The sequence below is a fragment of the Chionomys nivalis genome, chromosome 12 (assembly GCF_950005125.1).
Source record: "Chionomys nivalis chromosome 12, mChiNiv1.1, whole genome shotgun sequence".
NCBI classification, from domain to species: Eukaryota; Metazoa; Chordata; class Mammalia; order Rodentia; family Cricetidae; genus Chionomys; species Chionomys nivalis.
Genome location: NC_080097.1, coordinates 68,681,599 through 68,705,941, shown reverse-complemented (window position 1 = coordinate 68,705,941; position 24,343 = coordinate 68,681,599). Strand labels below are relative to the sequence as shown.

Below are 24,343 nucleotides of genomic sequence, written 5' to 3'. Positions count from 1 at the left end.
TAATTTAGTAAGTGGTAAGTAACTTGGGAAATCAGTATGGAAAGCCACGGGGCCTTCTTTTCAGTTACCCTGTGGTTTGCCTGTCACCCCCTCCTAAGGACATATATCTCCCCACAGCCCCTGACCTGGGAGACCAGGGTATCAAGGGCTTCTCCTGTTACTAAGTAGTCCAAAGAAATGTGGCCAATAAAAGCCTCAGCCAGTAGATAGACCTATCAGACATATTTTTCAGGAACTACATGGTAGACAGTTCTAGTCCTTCTCAGATACAAGCTTTGAACAACCTACTCTAGAGGAGTCCTCCTAAAAACAAGCCCAAAAAAGATGGAGAGAGAGGCAGAAGCCCCCGTAGGGAGCTAAAGGCCTAAGTGCAGATATGCCTGAAGTCAGCCAGCCAATTCCCCCTCGGACCCAGTCTTTCTGAAGGTGGATTCTGCTACTTGCCTATACACAACAGAAATGGCTTAAATTCAGAATATTCCCTGGGAGCATCATAATTGGCCAGGTCTGTCTACTCTGTGGCCTGAGGTAGTTAGCTCTGTGGCTCTAGACGCTGTGGTTTGGTCAGCACTCTCTAGGGCAAACACGCCTTAAATCCTGACCTTCAAACCTTTTCCAGGCACCCCAGTGGGCCACTTCATCCTTTGCCTCTCTCAAAGTCAGTTCTTCACCAGCTAACAAAAGAATGCATTTACCAATTTCCATCTAAGCCTTTCTCTGCAGCTGGGACATACTGGGATCCCTGCCTCTTTGCTCCATGGAGCAGCTGACTAGGCTGGAGGTCCTCTTCACTGGCTCCCAGGTCCTTTATCAGAAGAATATTTCCACGAGTCAGAGATCAGCAGGGTGGAAATAAAACAAACCAAGTCAGGGATCTGCCAGCAGACTGCCATCTGGAGCAACCCAGGCAAGCCTGCAGCTCATCCTGTTTCATCAGCCAGGTTATCTCTACCTCCTGTTCCCTGCAAGCTTCTCAATGGAGAACCAAAGCAGGGCAACCCATCTTCTTGTCTCTACTTTGCAAGACCCCTAAGATGGTACCAGATATCAAGGAGGAAGAGGTAGGGAGAACGAGTAGCAAAGGGAGGAGAGCTATGTGCTGCTCTCACTTTCCCCAAGGAGAATTCAACGCCTAATTGAGTCACTCACACACTTCCAGTTCCTCGGGGCCTAAAAAGTACTGTACCATCATCAACAACCATGTGAGGTATTTCAAGATATTAAATCTATTGATGTCTCCGAGTCTCTTGGTGCTTTGGGGAAATGGCCTAAATATGGCAATTATTAATTTCTAAATGATTGTCCCAGGGATATTAATGGTGCTTAAGGGAGCTCTCACTCTCTGCAGAGCATTTAATCACTGCTGCTGAGACAGACCAGGTTCATTGCTGAAGTCTGATTATTTGTATGACTTCAGCATCATCACAGATTGCTTGCATGAGGAAATGGACTTGTAAACCCAGCTATGAGTAAGTTAGTATCTGAATGCTATGTGCAAAAACATGTAAAATGAACCCTCAGTGGATTTCCTCTGTCCTCTTTGATGTGGAGTTTGCCATCTGAAAGAGGACTGTTTAGGAGGCAGGCGCTACCGGGAGAAGAATGCCGTGCATTTGCGGCAAAGGAATTATTGGAGATGGCTATGTGTGGCCTTCATGGCCAAGCTCAGAGGCCTGGATAAAACATGAAAGCAGCAATCATTGGAACGCCTCTGACCAGGCAGAATCCAGCTCCTTGCCTGTAAGGAGAAATTGTGATCCTATCGTGAAAACCTGACCCCTCTTTTAAAAATCTGTGTTTCCACAGAAACTTCTGAATTCCTATCCATCAATTCTCCGTGACTGTTCTAATTTGGTGTATCCCCTAGTTACTTTTCTACTACTGTGATAAGGCACCATGACTAAGGCAACTTATAGGAAAAAAAACAAAACGTTTATCGGGGCAAGTCCATAGTCATCATGACTGGGAGCATGGCGGCAGACAAGCAGACATGGTCCTGGAGCAGAAGCGAGAGGCTTACATCCTTACCTGCATATTGGAGGCAGAGAGAGCTCATAGGGAAGGGAGTAGGCTTTTGAGTTTCAAAAGCCCACCACCAGAGGTACACCTCTTTCAAAATGGCCACATCTCCTAATTCTTCCCAAGTACTTCCATTAAATTGGGACCAAGCATACTAACATATGAACCTCTAGGAGCCAGTAGGAAATGTCTCCCAAGGGCTTCCCTGTTAAAAGGATTTGGTCTCCCACAGGTGGTACTATTTTGGGAGGATCTAAAGCTTTAAGAGATGGGGCTTAGATGGAGAAAGTAGGTTAGAAGGAATGTATTCCTGGTGGTATATCTTGTCTCTAGTGCATCTCCCATTTTCTACTCCTTTATCCTCTCCCTCTGGGTAGCTATGAGGTGACCACCTTTGCTTTCTCAGGATGCTCTACCTGGCCATTATGTTGGAGCAACAAAGCCAACTGACCATAGACCTAAAACCTCTGAAACTCTGAGCCCAAATCATTCTTTGCTCCCTGAAGTCGTTCTCTTGGGAACTTTGGCGTGGTGATGAAAGTCTGACTGCACCAGACACTAGTCATCCGCACGAATGTGTGAAGGTGAACCAGTGTGCAAGTAGAAGCCTGGGAGATCAGTGACCTTTCGCGGGACTCGTGGGTGCTTGGCAAGAGAGCCTAACTCCTAAGATCAGAGCAGTAAGGTCAAAGGTACCCTCACCCCTGCCCTTACAGAACACAACACATATCTGGGTAACCCTGAAAATGCCAGGCACTTTGCACCAGCAAGCATGAATCTGCCCTGTCCCTGTCTTCCACTGTGTTTCCTACTTGAAAGAGCAGCCAGGAGCCAACAGCCTTGTTTCTTTTCACTGCAAAGTGCCCCAAACGGGAGAACTGACTGGATGACACTGCACTGAGATGAATCAACTTGGAGATACAAAATAGAGCAAAATCAACCAAATCAAGCGGGTTAGTCTGTCCTTAGTTATCTCTACACTAGTCTCCTCTTGTCCACCTGACCTGCTTGAGGCTATGCCCTAACAGCCCTTCCCTGGGCTACTGCTCCTTTCTGACCTTCAGATTTTTGAAGTCTTAGACACCTCAAACCAACTCTATACAGTGAGTAGAAGCACAGGTCTTTAGAATGGTAAGTGTCCATACTTTCTCTCCCAATTAAAAGCCTTCAACATCTCTGTCTTGCTCTCCAAACAACCCCTTAGTCTAAGTGACATTAGGGTATGACTTCAATCTCATACGCTTCGGAACTGCCATCGCAAATATCCTGCTTCATAGACAGCCTTGGAGTCATTTCTGAGGTCATACATGCAAGATAATTAATTCTACTAATGCTCCGCAGGTGTTTTGTTTAGGTATCTGGTGGTGGCTGTGCACATAGACTACATAGGAGATAGACTTGGCAGAGAGCAATGGCCGACACTGCACAGCACAGGGTGTAGAGTGTTTTACTTCACCCTGTACACTCTTCCATAAAATGGCACAAATATTCACAGGGAGCACATGTTACTTAAACAATTAGAGGAAGCAATAAAGCAATTTGAAAAACCCATACTAGGTAAGCCATATTTTAACAAACATTGTTGACCATGTTCAGTGAGATGTGGGATTTAAGCCCTTAAGCAGGTTGTACTTGGCGCTCATGGCAGAGCACTGAAAGTTGCCCATAAATGTCACCAGCTTGCAGGAGGACTGAGGACTGTCCCAAAGCTCACACAAATGGCCCAGCATCTCTTGTCTGCCTAAAATAGGCCATGCCAGGATTAACTTACAGCTTGGCACTTGTCCTGACTTTAGCTAACCAGTGTTCCCCATCTGTCCCCCTGTTCACTCTGGTCCCTTTGGCTGTCCTCTGTCCTGACTCCGGCTATCCAGTGTTCCCTGTCTGTCCCCCTGTTCACTCTGGTCCCTTCCGCTGACCTCTTCACTCTTCACCCTTCCCCTTCCACACTTATTTCTGTGTCCTATTTATTTCCATTCTGAGCCGAATGAAGCAATGGAAGAACCGGAAACAAAGCCATGTTCTTCCAAGCTCTGTTTCGTCACCTTTGTAAAGACTGCCTCCTGACCTAACACCACCACGGGTCAGCAGGGGTCACCACTAGAGAAGCTTCCCCAGCCCATCCCCTGCCAGAAGGTCACTGTGAAAGCGCCAGGGTGTACAGAACCCACAAGAGACCTGCCCAAGGCCAAGGCCCTAGTCGGGGCTTCATTTCTTGTCCAGAGCCTTGAGAAACAGACTTGGAATGACTGGAGGGGGAAGCAGAGCATAGCTGAGCACTCGAAAAGACAGTGCCACAACCCGTCTAAAATTCCTGTAGCTGAAGGAAGTGTTTCTCTGAGCCTGGAGACTAGGCCTTGGCTTCCCTACCGGAGCTCACCCTCCTCTCAACCACAGAATGTTCGGGATCGTGGACTGGTTCAAAGGTCCCACAGGGCTCATGTTCTGTCAGTGTATGCTTTCTACGAATATCTTGATTGAACTCAGGCCATCTTCCCTACCCTTCTTGTGACCATACTCCAGCCCTAGGAGAATGGCAGAGACCTAATTTTTTTTTTTTGAAGATTTCCATCTTCACTTGAACAGACCCTGCCTGCTGCATATGTCCTGCTAGGCCCAGTGCAGTGACCCTGTGCCTCCCAGATCCGGGCCCACTCCTGTTTTAACCCTGACCACTCTGACAGGAAATCTGATTCTGAGTTTCCCCACCCATGAGGCCTTTCACTGGGGCACTTGTCACACACTCACTTTTACATACATAGACACTTGCTTTAGACTGGGCCTCACACAGCCTGGTTGTAACTGCAAACAAAAGGAACCCAGGACATCCACGTTGTGGGGTTCTAAAAAAAAGGGTGTCTGAGTGTAGGAATTTCTTATATGGGAAATAGGGAGGTCCTGAGAGAATGCCATTTGAGGGTGAGGATTGCAAGCACCCAATTGCTGCTAGTCAGCTGGAAACCTGTTGCCTCTGAGAAGCACACTCCCCTCTTCCTCCAGCCAGCAGCTTTCCCCTCTCCCTCTTCCACTTAGAAAATGAAGTACCACCATGACTGTAGAGCTAGGAAGAGGCTCTTCTCCGGGGCAGCCAGATCTGACTTCTGAATCTAAACAAAGGCTGCTTCACTGAGAAGCAAGAATGGGTGAGTGCCCTAACACAAGGTTGATCAAACATGCCCAGAGGACAGGCACATCACGATGAGGCCGAAAGGCTGTGCACACACATGAGGAAGGCGAGAACACTGTTCTAGCTACATTATTGCTCAGAGAACTGGAATCTTCCTAGAAACCCAATATCATGGGGAAAAAGTCTCATTAATTGATGAGATAAAACACAAATAGGAGACCTGAGAGCCTGTAAGAGCCTGTGAATGGCTCCATTATAACAAAACTCCACGTCTACACCTGCTCCATAAATCTTAAGGACAAGGCCCCACATTTACCAACTCTCCCTGGGGTTAAACAAAACATCAGCCTTGTGACACAAGTTCAGTACATGTTAATACAAGGCACGCTAAATTTATGATGTTATATGTTATAGTATATGTTAATACAAGGAACGTGAGATTCGTTATATGTTGTAGTATATGTTAATATAAGGCACGCTAGATTCGTTATGTTATATGGTATAGTACATGTTAATACTAGGCATGCTAGATTCATTATGTTATATGTTAAAGTACATGTTAATACTAGGCACACCAGATTTGTTTTTGTTGTTGTTGTTGTTGTTTGTTTGTTGTTTTTGTTTGAGACAAAGTCTCACTGTGTGGCCCTGACTGACCTGAAACTCACTATATAGATGTAGGTGGCCTCAAATTCACAGAGCTCTACCTCTTTCTGACTCCCCAGGGGCCAGAATTAAGGGGCCTAGATAGATATGCTACCTTTGTTAATTGTTTCTGTTTCAAAAGCAATATAAGTCTATTGCGCAAAAGATAAAACTTTAAGGTAAAACTTAAGGCTACTATTGCTCAAAGGAAATGTAAAAAATTACTATCTATGAACGATATTATAAAGCAAAAAAAAAGAGAGAAGTCATAAATCTTTACCTCAGAAGATAAAACATAAAGGGATAGGGCACACCTTAAGAGAGCTCCGTGGCTCTTTTACATTTTGATCAATCTATAAAGAGTGAATCTTTATCTCTTATTCATCCAGATGAATAGCTGGAAGGGGTAATCTGGAATTAAAATAAGGACCAACAACAAAACAAAGACACTTGTTGAACACAGAAGATTCTAGAGGCCAGGTTCCACATTTCATGACTAGGAAATTAACACAGAGTCCCAGGCCTCAAACAGCATGTCCATTAATTATACATGACAAAATACAGAAGTGTCCTGCTTCCTGTCACTCATCAGACACATTAGAGCCAACCAAAGAGGAAATGGGACATTAGAAGGGGTCTTCTTAAAATGTAACGTCCTAGTAGAGAGATCTGTGAGCAGCACTCAGTCCCCAATAGAGTGCCCCTAACCCTTTTATTAGTGTGTTCACCAGCGCAGCCCGGGGTTCAGGCCACCTCTGGGCCTTGACAAGGCACCAGGCAGGGTGTTCCCTAGGGGATTTCTGCTCCTGTCCTAGCCATGTTTTCCGGACCATAATGCAGTCAGCAGAAGCAGCCATGGTGCATTTGCCTGGAGGTGTTTAGGGTTCCCCCACAAGGCAGTCTGCAGAGCACATCCCAAGGGCTCCGTGGATATAAAGTGAAACAGCTCAAATAAACTTAGGAATGAAATGATTTTCTGTTTGCCCTATGAGGTTTGTGATTGCCTGTCAAGGATCATTGTTTCTCTTCCTTTTATGGACAAGTTCAGTTTCTTGTTTAGTAGTAGCTAAAGAGGCATTTAGGATCCGGCAGCACGGACTTCCCAATCAATGAGCAAATCCATCCCTCATCCTCCATGCACCTCTCCCATGAGCTTCTGTTGTAACCTCACTTGGTGCCCAGATACCAGTCATGTGACCTTGCCAGACTGAATCTTCCTCCCAGGGACATAACCACACCTCCCCTTTTCTCTTATTTCTCCCAGGCTTTGCAGAAGAGAAAAACCGCAAGCCCTACCTTAGTAGACTAACTCTCCAGCTAGTTCTTCCTGTGAATAACACAGCTCCATCCTTTTAACAAGATCATAGCAAATATACTTGATATTTACAACCTGGCCCTCGGGAACCAGACAGGGGGGAAAACCATCTTACCTTGTCTTAAGGATATTCAGAAACTGCAAAATTTCTGAAAACTGTATCAGTCTGAGAGCTCTTAAAAATCTCAAGCCTGGAAAGAGAAACAAAACAGAGGTGTTATTCTCAGTGCTTGGCTGTCATGCTCCCAGCCTGTTGTCTGAGTTACTGTCACTCATGTCTGCTCAAAGGGCTGCGGAGGCCTTGAGAAGATGAATGTTCCAGTACCTTGGGACCGCTGCTTCATTTTGATTCTCCGCTGGCTTAGTCTTAGCTGGTAAATGGGCTTTCTTGTTAAAGGTGAGCTCTTTGAAACCAGGTTTAAGGGAGAAGCTAGAAGACAGGACCCATGTTAAGGGGGATTGTCTCCCCTGATGAGTTCCATTGTAAAGTCCCATTTCTGAGCTACCCAGTGATCTGGCAGAATTTGGGTTTCTGAAAAATACTTGGAACTGTGCTCATTCAGGACAACCTTGTGCTTAAGAGCAGATTAAGAATAAATCGGATCATCTTAGGTCTTTGATGACTTTTTTCTAATCTTTATTTTCAATCTAGATAAAAAAAAAAGACTCTGGCCCAGAGAACTACCCATGCTCTATAAAATTTTTTATTTTCTCTCAATTAGAAACAAAATAAAAGAGAAAAAAACAAACACAGATGAGCGAGCCACCATACTTCACAACTTCAGGATTCAAAACTAATAGTTCTATTTTCACTGATGTCAATAATTTTTTATCTGTAGCCTCTCTTTAATGGAAGAGTTACAGCTTCTAGGTGGGGAGGGACAATAACCAATGGGTTATTTTAGGTTTTGTTTTTCAGAAACAGGGTATCATGTAGTCAGGCTGGCCATAAAATCACTCTATAGTAAAGACTAGCCTTGAACTCCTGATCCTCCAGCCTTTACCTCCCAAGTGCTGGGATTGGAGAGATGCTCTACCACACCCAGATTTTTCTTTAGTCTCGTCTCCCTTCAAGGATCACTCTATTTCTGTCTAATTCAAAGCCATGTGATAAAAATACTCTGAATCACCAGGGAAGTGGTAGTGCATACCTTTAATCCCAGCACTCAGGAGGCAGAGACAGGCAGATCTCTGTGAGTTCGAGGGCAGTCTTGTCTACAGAGCAAGTTCCCTGATAATCAGGGCTACACAAAGAAACCCTGTCTCAAAAGACAAAAACCAAAAAATTCCAAATCAACCAGGGACCTTATGGAGAACTATTGCCAAATGCCATGAGCAAGCGCTGGGGTGCTCGCTCCCCAGGGATTTCCTCTCCCCTCAGGTGGCAGGTGTGACACTGCATGATTAGGGTGAGAAGTCACTCTGCTCCCCTCAAGGCAGGCAGGGAAGGAAGTCTAATTCGCACGGTGAGATGAGGCCAGTCATAAGATTCACTAGAGACCTCTGCCCCAGTGTGAAGCCAGAGTACCTTCTCCTTGAAGAAAAGGTGCCTAACTGGAACACTGAAGAACTAACTGTTTCAATAATATGTAAAAATCAACCTATGGCCCAGAGGTGGGTGTGCCCAACTCACAAAGGAAGTAGGAGGAAATACTGATGGCTCAAAGGGAGCATTTCTCACCTGAGAAGAATCCAACTTTGTGGGCAAGAGATGATGTTCAGAGTATGTTCCTACTTCGCTAAAGAGTATTAATGTAGTTATTATTCTAACCAGAGAGGCAGACCTGCGAATGGACGTAGGGGATGTGAAAGAGACCTAGGCTACTGAGAATCCAGTCTTACCAAACCGATGGAAAGCTGCTAGCACCGCGGAGTCGAATCTAAAAAGGTGCTGCCTCAAAAGTGGAAAAAAAAAAAGGGGGAAAGAGAAACACAAAGTAAGCAAAGAGCAATATAGGGGAGATCGCAGAGATGGGATGGAGGAATAAAATATAGGGCGAGGGAGGGGAGATCGCAGAGACCCGACTGAGGAATAAAAGGAAAACACAGAAAACTCCATGGTCAGAAGCAGGAACAGAAATTAGCAGAAAAGAACTATCTAGAAATAAAACAAAAAGATTTCAGATTAAAAGAATTAAGATGTATCTGCCTTTTGTTTTCAAGTTTTAAGTATAAATAATTAAACACTGTATCTAAAGCATCAGTGTTAGGGTAGGTATTAAATCAGGAAGTGTTAAATGCTGATATTTGAATCTTAAGAATTCCTCTAAAGTTGGCTTGGTCCCTGGCTGGGGCAGCAGTAGAAAGTGATGGAACCTTTAACAGATAGGGTCCTATGGATGTAAGCCAGGCCACTTAGAGAATGTTCTAGAAGGAGATGTTGGGAACCTCACTCCTTTCCTGTCTTTTGCATTCCCAGGTTCCCTGAAGCCAGAATCTCCATTCCACCACACACTAGTCCCCATGGCACAGAGTCTGAAGCAACAGGGCCAAACCACCGTTTCCTGAAAGCTCCAAGATTGCCAGCCCAAATCCACCTTTCCTATGGCTCAGTTGTTTGCCTCAGGTGTTCTGACACAGATGAAAAGCTAAGTCAAGTGACACTTGGGCAACACTCAAAAATCTTTGACACTGTCTGACCTAAGGTTTTGATAATGACTCAAGGAGCTCAGAAAGACTAAAATCCAGAGCAACAAATACCCTATCTTTGTCATTTTTTTCAGCTGTACAAATCAGTCCATCACTCACTCACTCACTCAATCAATCAATCAATCAGTCAAAGTCATTAAATCAGGTCAGAGGTAAGGACCGTAGAGTACAGTTTCAGACTTCACACTGTCATAAAGTGAAAGGTAGAGAGCTTGAAGTAGCCAGCTAGGGTAAACTCACTAGCAATGTGGCAGCTATTCCTGGGTTAGCTACACACAAGCTCTTGTCTTTGTGTTTGTGTGCACAGATTGGTGTGTGTATGTAGGTATATATGTATGATTTATGGGACCAAAAATAGAATACCACTTCCCGAAAGTATGAACTGAATTTATTTTTTTATTTTTAAAAGGCTGGGGTTTTCAGACTGACACATTCTAGTGACTTACAAACATAATACAACAAAGGATTCTCTTCAGTGGAGGTGGTTGAATATGGAGCTAGGAATAAGAGGAATGGAGGGGCATAAAGCCCACACAGATCACGGCTAGCTTTAGCTGTAAACCTGACACAATGTAGAGTCATTTGGGAGGAGAACTCAGCTGAAGAAATGCTCAGATCAGACCGGCCAGTAGCCATGTCTATAAGGCATTCTTTTATTGATGTAGGAAAGACCAGCCCACTGTGGGCAGGACCGTCCATAGGCAGGTGGGCCCGGGCTGTATAAGAAAGCAGCATTCCTCCATGGTTACTGCTGTAACTTTGAGTTCCTGCCCTGGCTTCCCCGGATGATGGATTATAAAGTGTGAACACTTTCCTTTAAGTTTCTTTTGCTCATGGTGTTTATGACAGCAACAGAAAGCAAACCAGGGCAGCCTCCAACCTTGTGTGAGAAGCCCACTCAGCTAGCTGAGTGTCTCCTTAACAGGAGCTACCCAGAAGACAGTGCCTAGCCAATAAAGTCTGGGGATAAAAAGCAGACACTTAGCTCTCTGCTGGAGGAAGTCCAGTCCTAAGATTCATAGGAGCTGAAGAGAAAAGGGCTTGTTTCTTTAATGACCTCTAGAGGTCACTGCCTTAGCATCAAGGCTCACTAACAAAAGAGAAAAAGGCCAATGTGGGATAAAAATGCATGCACACACACACACACACACACACACACACACACACAGGGCACATAATTATACTGCCATTTATAACTCAGTAAAATAATCACTTCGAAAATAAAGTAAAATTATATTGCTCATCACCTACTTTAATTATGTCCTACATGTAGAAAGCTGTGTCTTTTAAAATCTACAACAGAAGAAAATAGCTAAGGATAATGTGTGTATATATATATATACACACACGCATATATATATATATATATATATCATCCTATATATGTTATACATTATCCATATATGTTTAAGCAACAGGGCCAGATTTTACACCCAAATATGTCAAACTGCACCCAAACCCCTGCTCAAAAGACCATTCCAGTTCCAAACTGAACTCAAGGAATCGGTATCAGTTTTCTACAATTGTGGCAAAATGTCATGGAATTTTTATACACGAAGTTGGATTTTATACAGGAAAGGCTCATTTTAGCTTATTCTGGCTCAGTTTCAGAGGTCTGGGTCCTGGTTCTTGGTGTATGTGGTAGAGAAAGGTCATTCAGATTTCTCTGTGTGTATGGTAGTATGTGGATACACGTGTCTACGGAAGTCAAAGGTGGATCAACATGTATGTTAGTTCAGTTTAGTGACTCAATGTTGCTGTAAATAACATGTAAACAAGCAGGAAGGAGTATATTGATGTGAAATTGTTAGTATAAATAGACCATGGGGATTAGTTGGCTACACATGCTTTGGAGGCATCCTAGACTAATCCAGGCAGCAAAGGATCCCCTGGACTTTCAGATGTTCACACTCAGAACTGAGAGGGGCCTGGCACTGTGCACGCAGAACGAGCTCTCAGCTGAGGTAGGACTGCGGCTCAGAAGACCACATGGAGGCAGCAACATGCAGGACAGCAGTTCCTGCACCAGCCTGCTACATCTGCAAGGTGAAGACTGAAAGCCAATGCTGAGCATGCCACACAGCCCAGATACTCCAACTTAGTAAGGATAGTTTGGGCATAGAACATTTTAAAGTTCAGATTCTAACATGCAACCATGTTTGGGAGTGTCGGGTTTAGGGCACCTTTTGTTTTTAATCCTTAATTTATCATTCCATGTTGATAGATTTATTTATGCTGCCTAAAGACACGATTTATTTTGACATCCCCCCCACATCAAACTCCTCTGTATTCGAGAACTTGCTGAGTCACTAAAAAGCCTTCCAGCACATTACCTGTATATAAAGCTCAATTTTGAGGAACATGTTATTTAGCTGCCAGTTAAGAAGAAATAAACATTGTAATGTGCTATTTCTTAAAGCATAGAGCATTCAGCATTCAGCAGAGATTTGGTGGGGGTAGTCTTGGCAGCATGGATAGCATTTATTATTTCATGTTTATGGTTAAATATCAGTAAAGCACTATGGATTAATAGTGATAAAAACTCTGAGTCATTTTATGAAAGCAAATTAAAGCAAAAAAAAAAAGCAAACAAACAAAATCAAACCTAGAATGTATACCCACAAAACTGGAAAACTCACTAGTGGGGCTGGCTCTAAACATAACAAACTTTGGAAATTTAGATTAACAAAGGAAACCATTATAGGCGAATAATTGAGAAGTAAATTGAAAAATATATATGACTGCTTCTCAATCAAAAATTCTTTGCCCATGTAATTTGTTTGTTTTATTTAAAAACGCATTTCTTGCAATAGATGCAAGAAGGCAAAGGACAGATTCCCGTCATAGTTCTCAGGAGAAATTACTTTTGACCAAATAATATAGATACTGAGCTGACTGGAAGAAAAATAATTCCAGAAGAAATGGGATATAAGAAGCTGTAAGAGAAAACATAAAAGCAACTGATTGTCTGTGGAATTAGTTTTTCTTTAAAAAAAATAATAAATAAATAACAGTAATCTAAAGTTAGAATCTTTAGGACTAAATGGAAAATGATATAAGAAAGGGAGAAGCCAGAAGAACACAGAAAGAGGTGCCAACATTTGTGTCCTTCTCCACAGGAAGGCACTATGGGATACAAGTCTACGTGCACATGTATGTAGTCACACTCAGTACTCAGTAACTGGGATGCATGTCTACCTGCACAAGTAGTCACACTCAGTACTCAATAACTGGAATGCATGTATACATGCACATGTAGTCACACTCAGTACTCAATAACTGGGATCCATGTATACCTGCATATGGAGTCACACTCAGTACTCAATAACTGGGATGCATGTATAAATGCATATGTAGTCACACTCAGTACTCAATAACTTGGATGCATGTGTACCTGCACACATATTCACACTCAATACTCAATAACTGGGATGCATGTCTACCTGCACACGGAGTCACACTCAGAACTCAGTAACTGGGATGCCTGTGTACCTGCACATGGAGTCACACTCAGTATTCAATAAATTGGGATACACATCTAAATTTTAAAAACTTTATAAATTTATGCTCTGGCAGTGCTGACGTATGCATGGGCATCCTGTATATAACAGTTTTGTTGAACTTGTTTGTCCATATTGGATTTCATAGTCTAAGCTGATGAGGATGACTGATCAGGTCTCTCTTCCTCAAGAGGGCACCAGATCTCACTACAGATGATTGTGAGCCACCATATGGTTGTTGGGAATTGAACTTAGGACCTTTGAAAGAGCAGGCAGTGCTTTAACCACTGAGGGATCTCTCCAGCCGGAGATACATGTGTACCTGCACACACAGTCACTCTCAGTACTCAATAATCTGGGATACATGCCTGCCTGCACACTTATTCACAATCAATACTCAATAAACTCTCCTTAATAACAACCATTTAACAATTACTAATATGGTCCGCATTATTTAGATAGAAAGAAATCTCACTAAATTCAAACTACGGTAATCATCTAAGTTAGATTTACTACAAAAAAAATGAAAAATTAAGAAAAGAATAAGAAAATGAATAAACAGAGATGGGAATTGTTGGCATATAGCTTTAAGCCCAGCACTTGGGAGGCAGAGGCAGGCAAGTCTCTGTGGAGAAAGAGGACAGTCTTGTCTATGTAGGCATTCTAGGCCAACGGGGCTACACAGTGATTTCTAGCCTCAAAAAGCAAGGAAAGGAAAGAAAAAAGGAGAAAAGGAGAAAAGAAGGAAGGAAGGAAGGAAGGAAGGAAGGAAGGAAGGAAGGAAGGAAGGAAGGAAGGAAGGAAGGAAGGAAAAAGAGAGAAGAATGAGAGGGAGAAAAGAAGACACCAAGATGAGTCAGAAGAGCAATACTCTTCTATAAGAATTTAGTAGGTGATAAAGAAGTAATCACAAATCAAGCACGAGACTAATTCTCAGGAAAACTGGTTGGCAGTGGGAAAGAAATTCAGTCATTTCATATCAAAATTTAAAACAACTCAAGATGAATTAAAAACCAAATGGAAATAATAACACATAGAAAACTAAAAGAAATGTACTTGTGTCCTTACTAGACTGTCTAAAACAAGAGGTGAAAAGAATCAGAAAAGTTCTGAAATATCAGGTTCACAACTATGAAATAAGATCAAGTCTCTGAAGGTTTTAAAACAAGATTCCCAGCTGAAAATAATACAACACTAAAAACTGTGCAACAGGGCTCATTTCTAAACTAGGGATGCAGTTCATTGGTAGAACACACACTTCATATGAGCAAGGCTCTCAGCTAAATCCTTAGACTCCAAACAGATGTTTTTTTAAAAAAAAAAACAAAAAAGGAACTTATTTGGATGTCAATAGCTTACTATACCCAAAATATAGAAACAGAAAATCATAGAACAGGAAATGAAACTAGGAAAGAGCCATTTGAATTATGTTTGTTGAAGTGAAAGGAATTGTATCTCATGCAAAACTCAATTCAAAACGGACCATACACTTCCACGTGGAGTCAAGATAAGAACCACCCATGTTCCAATGCAGTTGGATTTTAATGGACACATGCAAAATGGAACACAATGTTGGCAAAGAGGAAGAATAAAGGCCTGTTAGCAACAATGTGGACGAACTGGGAGGTTGAGATGTTACAAGAGAAAGTCAGAGGAGGGAGATAAATACATATACTACCTGGTCTCAATCATGCACTGAACCTGAAAAAATCAATCTCATAGAACCAGAAACTAGACCAATGGTTCCCAAGGGCTGGAGCAGCTGACGGAGAGGCAATGGGTACGGCTGCAGCTCTCCATTGTAAAATTTCAGCTTGGCAAGAGGAATCAGCTCAACAGACAAACTATACAGCAAGCTGACTGCAATCGATACATGTACTGTGCAGATGCTTTTGAAAGGTTAAAGAATAAAAGGAATGGGAATTACATGACACGCAGCAAGCGCTGTATTTATTACACATCACAACCAACAATATATTTGAGTTTGCTTTAGGAAAATAACTCTGCAATGACACGGTCTTATAAATTTGAGGGTGGAATTACAAATTGATAAAAAACCTTTTTAGAAGTAATCTGATACTATGAATCAAACTAATTTAATTTCTGATAATAAAGCCCAAGATGTTACAGCAAATACTATCGGAGCAAAGATGTGCATTGCAAAATTAGTCACTAAGGAAAGCAGAAAGCAGCTTCAGCACTACAAGCAGGCCTCCTTAAGTGTATCGTCTTAAGGCTATTGCGCATGTACAAAACTGTAGCAAGGAACACGGTTGTAGTGGTTAAATTACAGAAAAATGCAGAAATCAGAATGGGAGGTACCAAGAACTAGGAAGGGCATAAGCAGGAATTACTTAATTCTACCTGCACTCTAAATACCGATCCTCACACCCTCACTCGGCTGAGTGTAGTTCTCGCCCCTTATCACTGGAGTTCTCTTTGCTGCAGACTGGAACTCCTACAGAAAACCACAGCTGGGACAGGGAACTCTGAAGTTCCTCATCCCCCTCCCTATACTCCCCGGGCTCCCTGCAGGGGCTCTACCCCCCCCCCCATACTGCCTCTCTCTTCTTGTCCCACCCAGCTTGCATCCAGAACCCTTCTTCCTTCTGTCCCCTTTCCTCTTTGGGCACATAACACCATCCAGCTCAGTCTGTCTGGCGCTGGGGGCAAATCCTCAGGGCAAGTAGGCAGGCGAGACCTCCTTTGTCTCACTGGCCCGCCTGCACCAACCAAGGTAGGCGCTTTGTTTACGAACTACCCAACCTGCACGGAGATCTGATCTCGGCACCAGGAGAGACAGCAGTGCGGTGAGTTTGTGACTGGACAGGGAACTCTGAAGTTCCTCATCCCCCTCCCTATACTCCCTGGGCTCCCTGCAGGGGCTCTACCCCCCCCCCCCATACTGCCTCTCTCTTCTTGTCCCACCCAGCTTGCATCCAGAACCCTTCTTCCTTCTGTCCCCTTTCCTCTTTGGGCACATAACACCATCCAGCTCAGTCTGTCTGGCGCTGGGGGCAAATCCTCAGGGCAAGTAGGCAGGCGAGACCTCCTTTGTCTCACTGGCCCGCCTGCACCAACCAAGGTAGGCGCTTTGTTTACGAACTACTCAACCTGCACGGAGATCTGATCTCGGCACCAGGAGAGACAGCAGTGCGGTGAGTTTGTGACCAGCGGCAGCGGAAGCAGCCCTGGACAGGGAACTCTGAAGTTCCTCATCCCCCTCCCTATACTCCCTGGGCTCCCTGCAGGGGCTCTACCCCCCCATACTGCCTCTCTCTTCTTGTCCCACCCAGCTTGCATCCAGAACCCTTCTTCCTTCTGTCCCCTTTCCTCTTTGGGCACATAACACCATCCAGCTCAGTCTGTCTGGCGCTGGGGGCAAATCCTCAGGGCAAGCAGGCAGGCGAGACCTCCTTTGCTTCACTGGCCCGCTTGCACCAACCAAGGTAGGCGCTTTGTTTAAGAACTACCCAACCTGCATGGAGATCTGATCTTGGCTCCAGGAGAGACAGCAGTGCGGTGAGTTTGTGACCAGCGGTGGCGGAAGCAGCCCTGGACAGGGAACTCTGAAGTTCCTCATCCCCCTCCCTATACTCCCCGGGCTCCCTGCAGGGGCTCTACCCCCCCCCATACTGCCTCTCTCTTCTTGTCCCACCCAGCTTGCATCCAGAACCCTTCTTCCTTCTGTCCCCTTTCCTCTTTGGGCACATAACACCATCCAGCTCAGTCTGTCTGGCGCTGGGGGCAAATCCTCAGGGCAAGTAGGCAGGCGAGACCTCCTTTGTCTCACTGGCCCGCCTGCACCAACCAAGGTAGGCGCTTTGTTTACGAACTACCCAACCTGCACGGAGATCTGATCTCGGCACCAGGAGAGACAGCAGTGCGGTGAGTTTGTGACCAGCGGCAGCGGAAGCAGCCCTGGACAGGGAACTCTGAAGTTCCTCATCCCCCTCCCTATACTCCCTGGGCTCCCTGCAGGGGCTCTATACCCCGCATACTGCCTCTCTCTTCTTGTCCCACCCAGCTTGCATCCAGAACCCTTCTTCCTTCTGCCCCCTTTCCTCTTTGGGCACATAACACCATCCAGCTCAGTCTGTCTGGCGCTGGGGGCAAATCCTCAGGGCAAGTAGGCAGGCAAGACTTCCTTTGTTTCACTGGCCTGCCTGCAACAAGCAAAGAGAGACATCACTAGAACACCAGGAGAGCTAGCACTGCAGAGAGCCATCACTGGGAAGGTACATCAGTAGGCAAGGAGACCTGATCCGGTAAAAGAAGATCCAGAGGGGAGCATTCGGAGAAAGAGATGGGCAGGCGCCAATGCAAGAATTCACCTAACAATCTGAGAAACTATATGAAACCACCAGAACCCAGCGACCTCCCAACAGGTGGACATGAACACCTTAATCATGAAGAAGTAGATAAAATTGACTTTATGAAAGTGATTGACACCCTTAAACAACATGTAAAAAATGCCCTTATAGAAATGGATGAGAAGTATAACAGAAAGTTTGAAGAATTGAGTAAATCAGTGAATGATACCCTAGGAAACCAAGGAAAAACAATCAAACAGATAATGGAAACAGTTCAAGACTTAAAAACTGAAATGGAGGCAAAGAAGAAAACACAAACAGAAGGCCAGCTGGACAGGGAAAATCTAGGTAAACGAATAGAGACTACAGAAGCAAGCATAACCAACCGAATACAAGAGATAGAAGAAAGAATCTCAGATTCTGAAGATACCATAGAGAAAATAAACACGCTGATCAAAGAAAACAGCAAGGCCAACAAATTCTCATCACAAAACATTCAGGAAATATGGGACACAATAAAAAGACCAAACCTAAGAATAATAGGAATAGAAGAAGGAGAAGAAACGCAGCTCAACGGTCCAGAAAATATATTTAATAAAATTATAGAAGAAAACTTTCCCAACCTAAAGAAAGATATACCTATGAAGGTTCAAGAAGCATACAGAACACCGAATAGGCTGGATCAAAAAAAAACATCCTCTCGCCATATAATAATCAAAACACAAAGCATACAGAATAAAGAAAGAATACTAAGAGCAGCAAAGGAAAAAGGCCAAGTTACTTATAAAGGTAAACCTATCAGACTTACACCTGACTTCTCTATGGAAACCATGAAAGCCAGAAGGTCCTGGATAGATGTACTGCAGAAACTAAGAGACCATGGATGCAAGCCCAGACTACTATACCCAGCCAAGCTTTCGTTCACTATAAATGGAGAAAACAAAATTTTCCAGGATAAAAACAAATTTAAACAATACGTAGCCACAAATCCAGCCTTACAGAAAGTAATAGAAGGAAAATCACTAACCAAGGAGTCCAACAATGACCACAATATCTCAGACAACTAGAGACCCTTCACCAGCGCAACACAAAGAAGGGGAACACACAAAATTTACAACTTAAAAAATGACCGGAGTTAACAACCACTGGTCATTAATATCACTTAATGTCAATGGACTCAACTCTCCTATAAAAAGGCACAGACTAAGAGATTGGATACGAAAACAGGATCCAACATTCTGCTGTTTACAAGAAACACACCTCAACCACAAAGACAGGCACCTACTCAGAGTAAAGGGTTGGGATAAGGCTTATCAAGTAAATGGACCTAAGAAACAAGCAGAGGTGGCCATACTAATTTCTAACAAAGTTGACTTCAAACTTAAATCAATCAGGAGAGATGGAGAGGGACATTTTCTACTCATAACAGGAACAATTCATCAGGATGAAGTCTCAATCCTGAATATCTATGCCCCTAATATAAAAGCACCCACGTACGTAAAAGAAACATTGTTAAAACTCAAGGCAGCCATCAAACCGCACACATTAATAGTAGGAGACTTTAATACTCCTCTCTCACCAATGGACAGGTCAAGTAGACAGAAACCTAACAGAGAAATAAGAGAATTAATGGAGGTAATGAATCAAATGGACTTAACAGACATCTATAGAATATTCCACCCAAATAGGAAAGAATATACCTTCTTCTCTGCAGCTCATGGAACCTTCTCAAAAATCGACCACATACTCGGTAACAAAGCAAACATCCACAGTTACAAAAAAATATTAATAACCACCTGTATCTTATCAGATCACCATGGATTAAAGCTAGAATTCAGCAACAATGCTACCCCCAGAAAACCTACAATCTCATGGAAACTGAATAGTCAACTACTGAACCATACCTGGATTAAGGAAGAAATAAAGAAAGAAATTAAACTCTTCCTTGAAGACAATGAAAATAAAGAAACAACATACTCAAACCTATGGGACACTATGAAAGCAGTTCTGAGAGGAAAGTTCATAGCACTAACTGCCCACTTAAAGAAAACAGAGAAAGCACATATTGGAGACTTAACAGCCCACCTGAAAGCTCTAGAAAAAAAGAAGCAGACTCACCTAGAAGGGGTAGAAGACTGGAAATAATCAAACTGAGGGCTGAAATCAACAAAATAGAAACACAGAAAACAATTGAAAGAATCAATGAATCAAAAAGCTGGTTCCTGGAGAAAATCAACAAGATTGATAAACCCCTATCCAAACTAATCAAACGGCAGAGAGAGAATTTGCAAATTAGTAAGATCAGAAATGAAAAGGGAGACATAACCACAGACACAGAGGAAATTCAGAGAATCATTAGATCTTACTACAAAAGCCTGTATGCCACAAAACTGGAAAATGTAAAAGAAATGGACGCTTTTTTAGATAAATACCATTTACCAAAGTTAAACCAGGACCAGGTGAACAACCTAAATAGACCTGTTAGTCGTGAAGAATTAGAAGCTGTTATCAAAAACCTCCCTTCCAAAAAAAGTCCAGGACCAGATGGTTTCAATGCGGAATTCTACCAGAACTTCCAAGAAGACCTAATACCTATTCTCCTTAATGTATTTCACAATATAGAAACAGAAGAGTCATTGCCAAATTCCTTTTATGAAGCTACAGTAACTCTGATACCAAAACCACACAAAGACCCAACCAAGAAAGAGAATTACAGGCCAATCTCACTCATGAACATCGACGCAAAAATCCTCAACAAAATTCTGGCAAACCGAATCCAAGAACACATTAGAAAAATTATCCATTATGATCAAGTAGGCTTCATACCAGAGATGCAGGGCTGGTTTAACATACGCAAATCTATCAATGTAATCCATCATATAAATAAACTGAAAGAAAAAAACCATATGATCGTTTCATTAGATGCTGAAAAAGCATTTGACAAAATTCAACATCCCTTTATGATAAAAGTCTTGGAGAGATTAGGGATACAAGGGTCATACCTAAATATAATTAAAGCTATATACAGCAAGCCGACAGCTAATATCAAATTAAATGGAGAGAAACTTAAAGCCATCCCACTAAAATAGGAACACGCCAAGGCTGTCCACTCTCTCCATACCTCTTCAATATAGTTCTCGAAGTTTTAGCAATAGCAATAAGACAACATAAGGGGATAAAGGGGATTCAAATTGGAAAGGAAGAAGTTAAACTTGCATTATTTGCAGATGATATGATAGTGTACATGAGCGACCCCAAAAACTCCTCCAAAGAACTCCTACAGCTGATAAACGCCTTTAGTAATGTGGCAGGATACAAGATCAACTCCAAAAAATCAGTCGCCCTCTTATACACAAAGGATCTGGAAGCAGAGAGAGAAATAAGAGAATCATCACCTTTCACGATAGCCACAAACAGCATAAAATATCTTGGGGTAACTCTAACCAAGGAAGTGAAAGATCTATTTGACAAAAACTTTAAGGCATTGAAGAAAGAAATTGAAGAGGATATCAGAAAATGGAAGGATCTCCCTTGCTCTTGGATTGGGAGAATCAACATAGTAAAAATGGCAATTCTACCAAGGGCAATTTATAGATTCAATGCAATCCCCATTAAAATCCCATCAAAATTCTTCACAGATCTTGAAAGGACAATAATCAACTTTATATGGAGAAACAAAAAACCCAGGATAGCCAAAACAATCTTATACAATAAAGGAACTTCTGGAGGCATTACCATCCCTGACTTCAAACTCTATTACAGAGCTACAGTAATGAAAACAGCGTGGTACTGGCATAAAAACAGAGAAGTTGACCAATGGAATCGTATAGAAGACCCGGATTTTAACCCACAAACCTATGAACAACTGATTTTCGATAAAGGAGCTAAAAGTATACAATGGAAAAAAGAAAGCATCTTCAACAAATGGTGCTGGCACAATTGGATGTCAACCTGTAGAAGAATGAAAATAGACCCATATCTATCACCATGCACAAAACTCAAGTCCAAATGGATCAAAGACCTCAATATCAATCTGAACACACTGAACCTGATAGAAGAGAAAATGGGAAGTACCCTACAACATATGGGCACTGGAGATCGCTTCCTATGTATAACCCCAGCAGCACAGACATTAAGGGCAACATTGAATAAATGGGACCTCCTGAAACTGAGAAGCTTCTGTAAAGCAAAGGACACTGTCATTAAGACAAAAAGGCAGCCTACTGACTGGGAGAAGATCTTCACCAACCCCGCAACAGACAAAGGTCTGATCTCCAAAATATATAAAGAACTCAAGAAACTAGACTTTAAAAGGATAATTAACCCAATTAAAAAATGGGGCACTGAACTGAACAGAGAATTCTCAACAGAAGAAGTTAAAATGGCCAAAAGATACTTAAGGTCATGCTCAACCTCCTTAGCGATCAGAGAAATGCAAATCAAAACAACTTTGAGATATCATCTTACACCTGTCAGAATGGCTAAAATCAAAAACACCAAGGATAGCCTTTGCTGGAGAGGTTGTGGAGAAAGGGGTACCCTCATCCATTGCTGGTGGGACTGCAAACTTGTGCAACCACTTTGGAAATCAGTGTGGCGGTTTCTCAGAAAAATTGGGATCAACCTACCCCTGGACCCAGCAATACCACTCTTGGGAATATACCCAAGAGATGCCCTATCATATGACAAAAGCATTTGTCCAACTATGTTCATAGCAGCATTATTTGTAATAGCCAGAACCTGGAAGCAACCTAGATGCCCTTCAATGGAAGAATGGATGAAGAAAGTGTGGAATATATACACATTAGAGTACTACTCTGCGGTAAAAAACAATGACTTCTCGAATTTTGCATGCAAATGGATGGAAATAGAAAATACGATCCTTAGCGAGGTAACCCAGACCCAAAAAGAAGAACATGGGATGTACTCACTCATAATTGGTTTCTAGCCATGGATAGGGGCCACTGAGTCTATAATTTGTGATCCTAAAGAAGCTAAACAAGAGGGTAAACCCAAGGAAAAACATATAGATATCCTCCCAGCTATGGGAAATAGACATGACTGATGGGCAAAAAATTGGAATCTTGGGGGTGGGGTGGGATGGGGATGAGGGGTGATGGGGAGAGAAAAGTGTGAAGGAGAGGATGAGGGGAACTGGGGGAATCGGGGTGATTGGGGATAAAGGAAGGTTGGATAGGGGAGCAGGGAAACTCATACCTTAGGTAAGGGAGCCACCTAAGGGGTGGCAAGAGACTTGAACTTGGAATGGCTACCAGATGCCCAGGGCAATGTCCCCAGTTAGTTCATTGGGGCACCTGAGGATAGGGAACCTGAAATGAATCTATCCTATAATCATACTGATGAATATCTTGCATATCGCCATAGAACCTTCATCTAGCGATGGATGGAGATAGAGCCAGAGACCCACACTGGAGCACTGGACTGAGCTCCCAAGGTTATAATGAGGAGCAGAAGGAGAGAGAACATGAACAAGGAAGTCAGGACCATGAGGGGTGCACCCAACCACTGAGACAGTGGGGCCGATCTATTGGGAGCTCACCAAGGTCAGCTGGACTGCTACTGAAAAAACATGGGATAAAACCGGACTCTCGGAATGTGGCGGACAATGAGAGCTGACGAGAGGCCAAGGAGAATGGCACAGGAACTTTCAACTGGCGATAGATCGAGAGAGAGACAGAGACCCAAATTGGAGCAACGGTCTGAGCTCTTAAGGTCCAAATGAGGAGCAGAAGGAGGGAGAACATGAGCAAGGAAATCAGGACCACGAGGCGTGCACCCACCCACTGTGACAGTGGAAATGATCTCTTGGGAGCTCTTCAAGGCCAGCTGGACTGGGACTGAATAAGCATGGGTTGAAACTGGACTCTCTGAACATGGCGGACAATGAAGGCTGATGAGAAGCCAAGGACAATGGCACTAGGTTTCGATCCTAACACATGAACTGGCTTTGTGGGAGCTTAGCCTGTTTGGATGCTCACCTTCCTGGGCCTGGATGGAAGTGGGAGGACCTTGGTCTTCCTGTAGGGCAGGGAATTTGGACTGCTCTTCAGTATCAAGAGGGAGGGGGAATGGACTGGGGGGAGGAGAATAGGAGTGGGGATGGGGGAGGGGAGTGGGGGGAGGGGGCAATGTGTGGGAGGAGGGGAGGGAAATGGGAAACAGGGAGCAGTTGGAAATTTTAATTAAAAAAGAATAAAAAAAATTTAATAAAAAAAGAAAAAAGAAAAAAAAAAAAAAAAAAAACAAACCACAGCTGGTCTAACTGCAGAGAACTGATCTGGGCTTCCTGCACCCAATGCATTCAACAAAATTTCTGCCCTCAAGGTCAGGAAACATCACAGGAAAGGGGGCAGAAAGGTTGCCAGAGCCAGAGGAACCAGAAGTCTCCTGTCATAGTAGGTTTCCTAGGAATGCCAAGGAAGCTACACCCATTACGTCTCAACAATATGGCTTCCTAAACAGGGCCTGAACCACAACAGTATGAGCAAACACAGCAGCATGGAAGGAGGAAGTCTCACAGGGCACTAGACAAGGAACTACAGGCAACCAATGACTTCTGAGAAAGGGAGAATTAGTTTTCCGTGGATAAGCCCCTAATTAGTTATCCAATTCCAAGAGATAAGCCCGAAATCATAGACATACAAGTAACACTACGTGGACAGACTCATCTGGTTGTATTTACACACTCATGTGTGTGTGATGATAACAATAGAAGAAACTCATGTATGTGTGTGCATGTGACAATAACAACAGA

General features: G+C 43.2%; 1 protein-coding gene across 8 annotated transcripts in view; it reads right to left on the bottom strand.

Annotated features, from left to right (window-relative positions):
- Positions 1-24,343, bottom strand: part of Kcnma1 (potassium calcium-activated channel subfamily M alpha 1) — a 740,126-nt gene that overhangs the window by 239,196 nt on the left and 476,587 nt on the right. For all 8 annotated transcript variants that reach the window (XM_057786232.1, XM_057786233.1, XM_057786234.1 and 5 more), the window contains exon 6: positions 7,222-7,297. In XM_057786232.1, the coding sequence (XP_057642215.1) occupies positions 7,222-7,297 (76 nt within the window). The remainder of the gene's footprint in view (positions 1-7,221; positions 7,298-24,343) is intronic.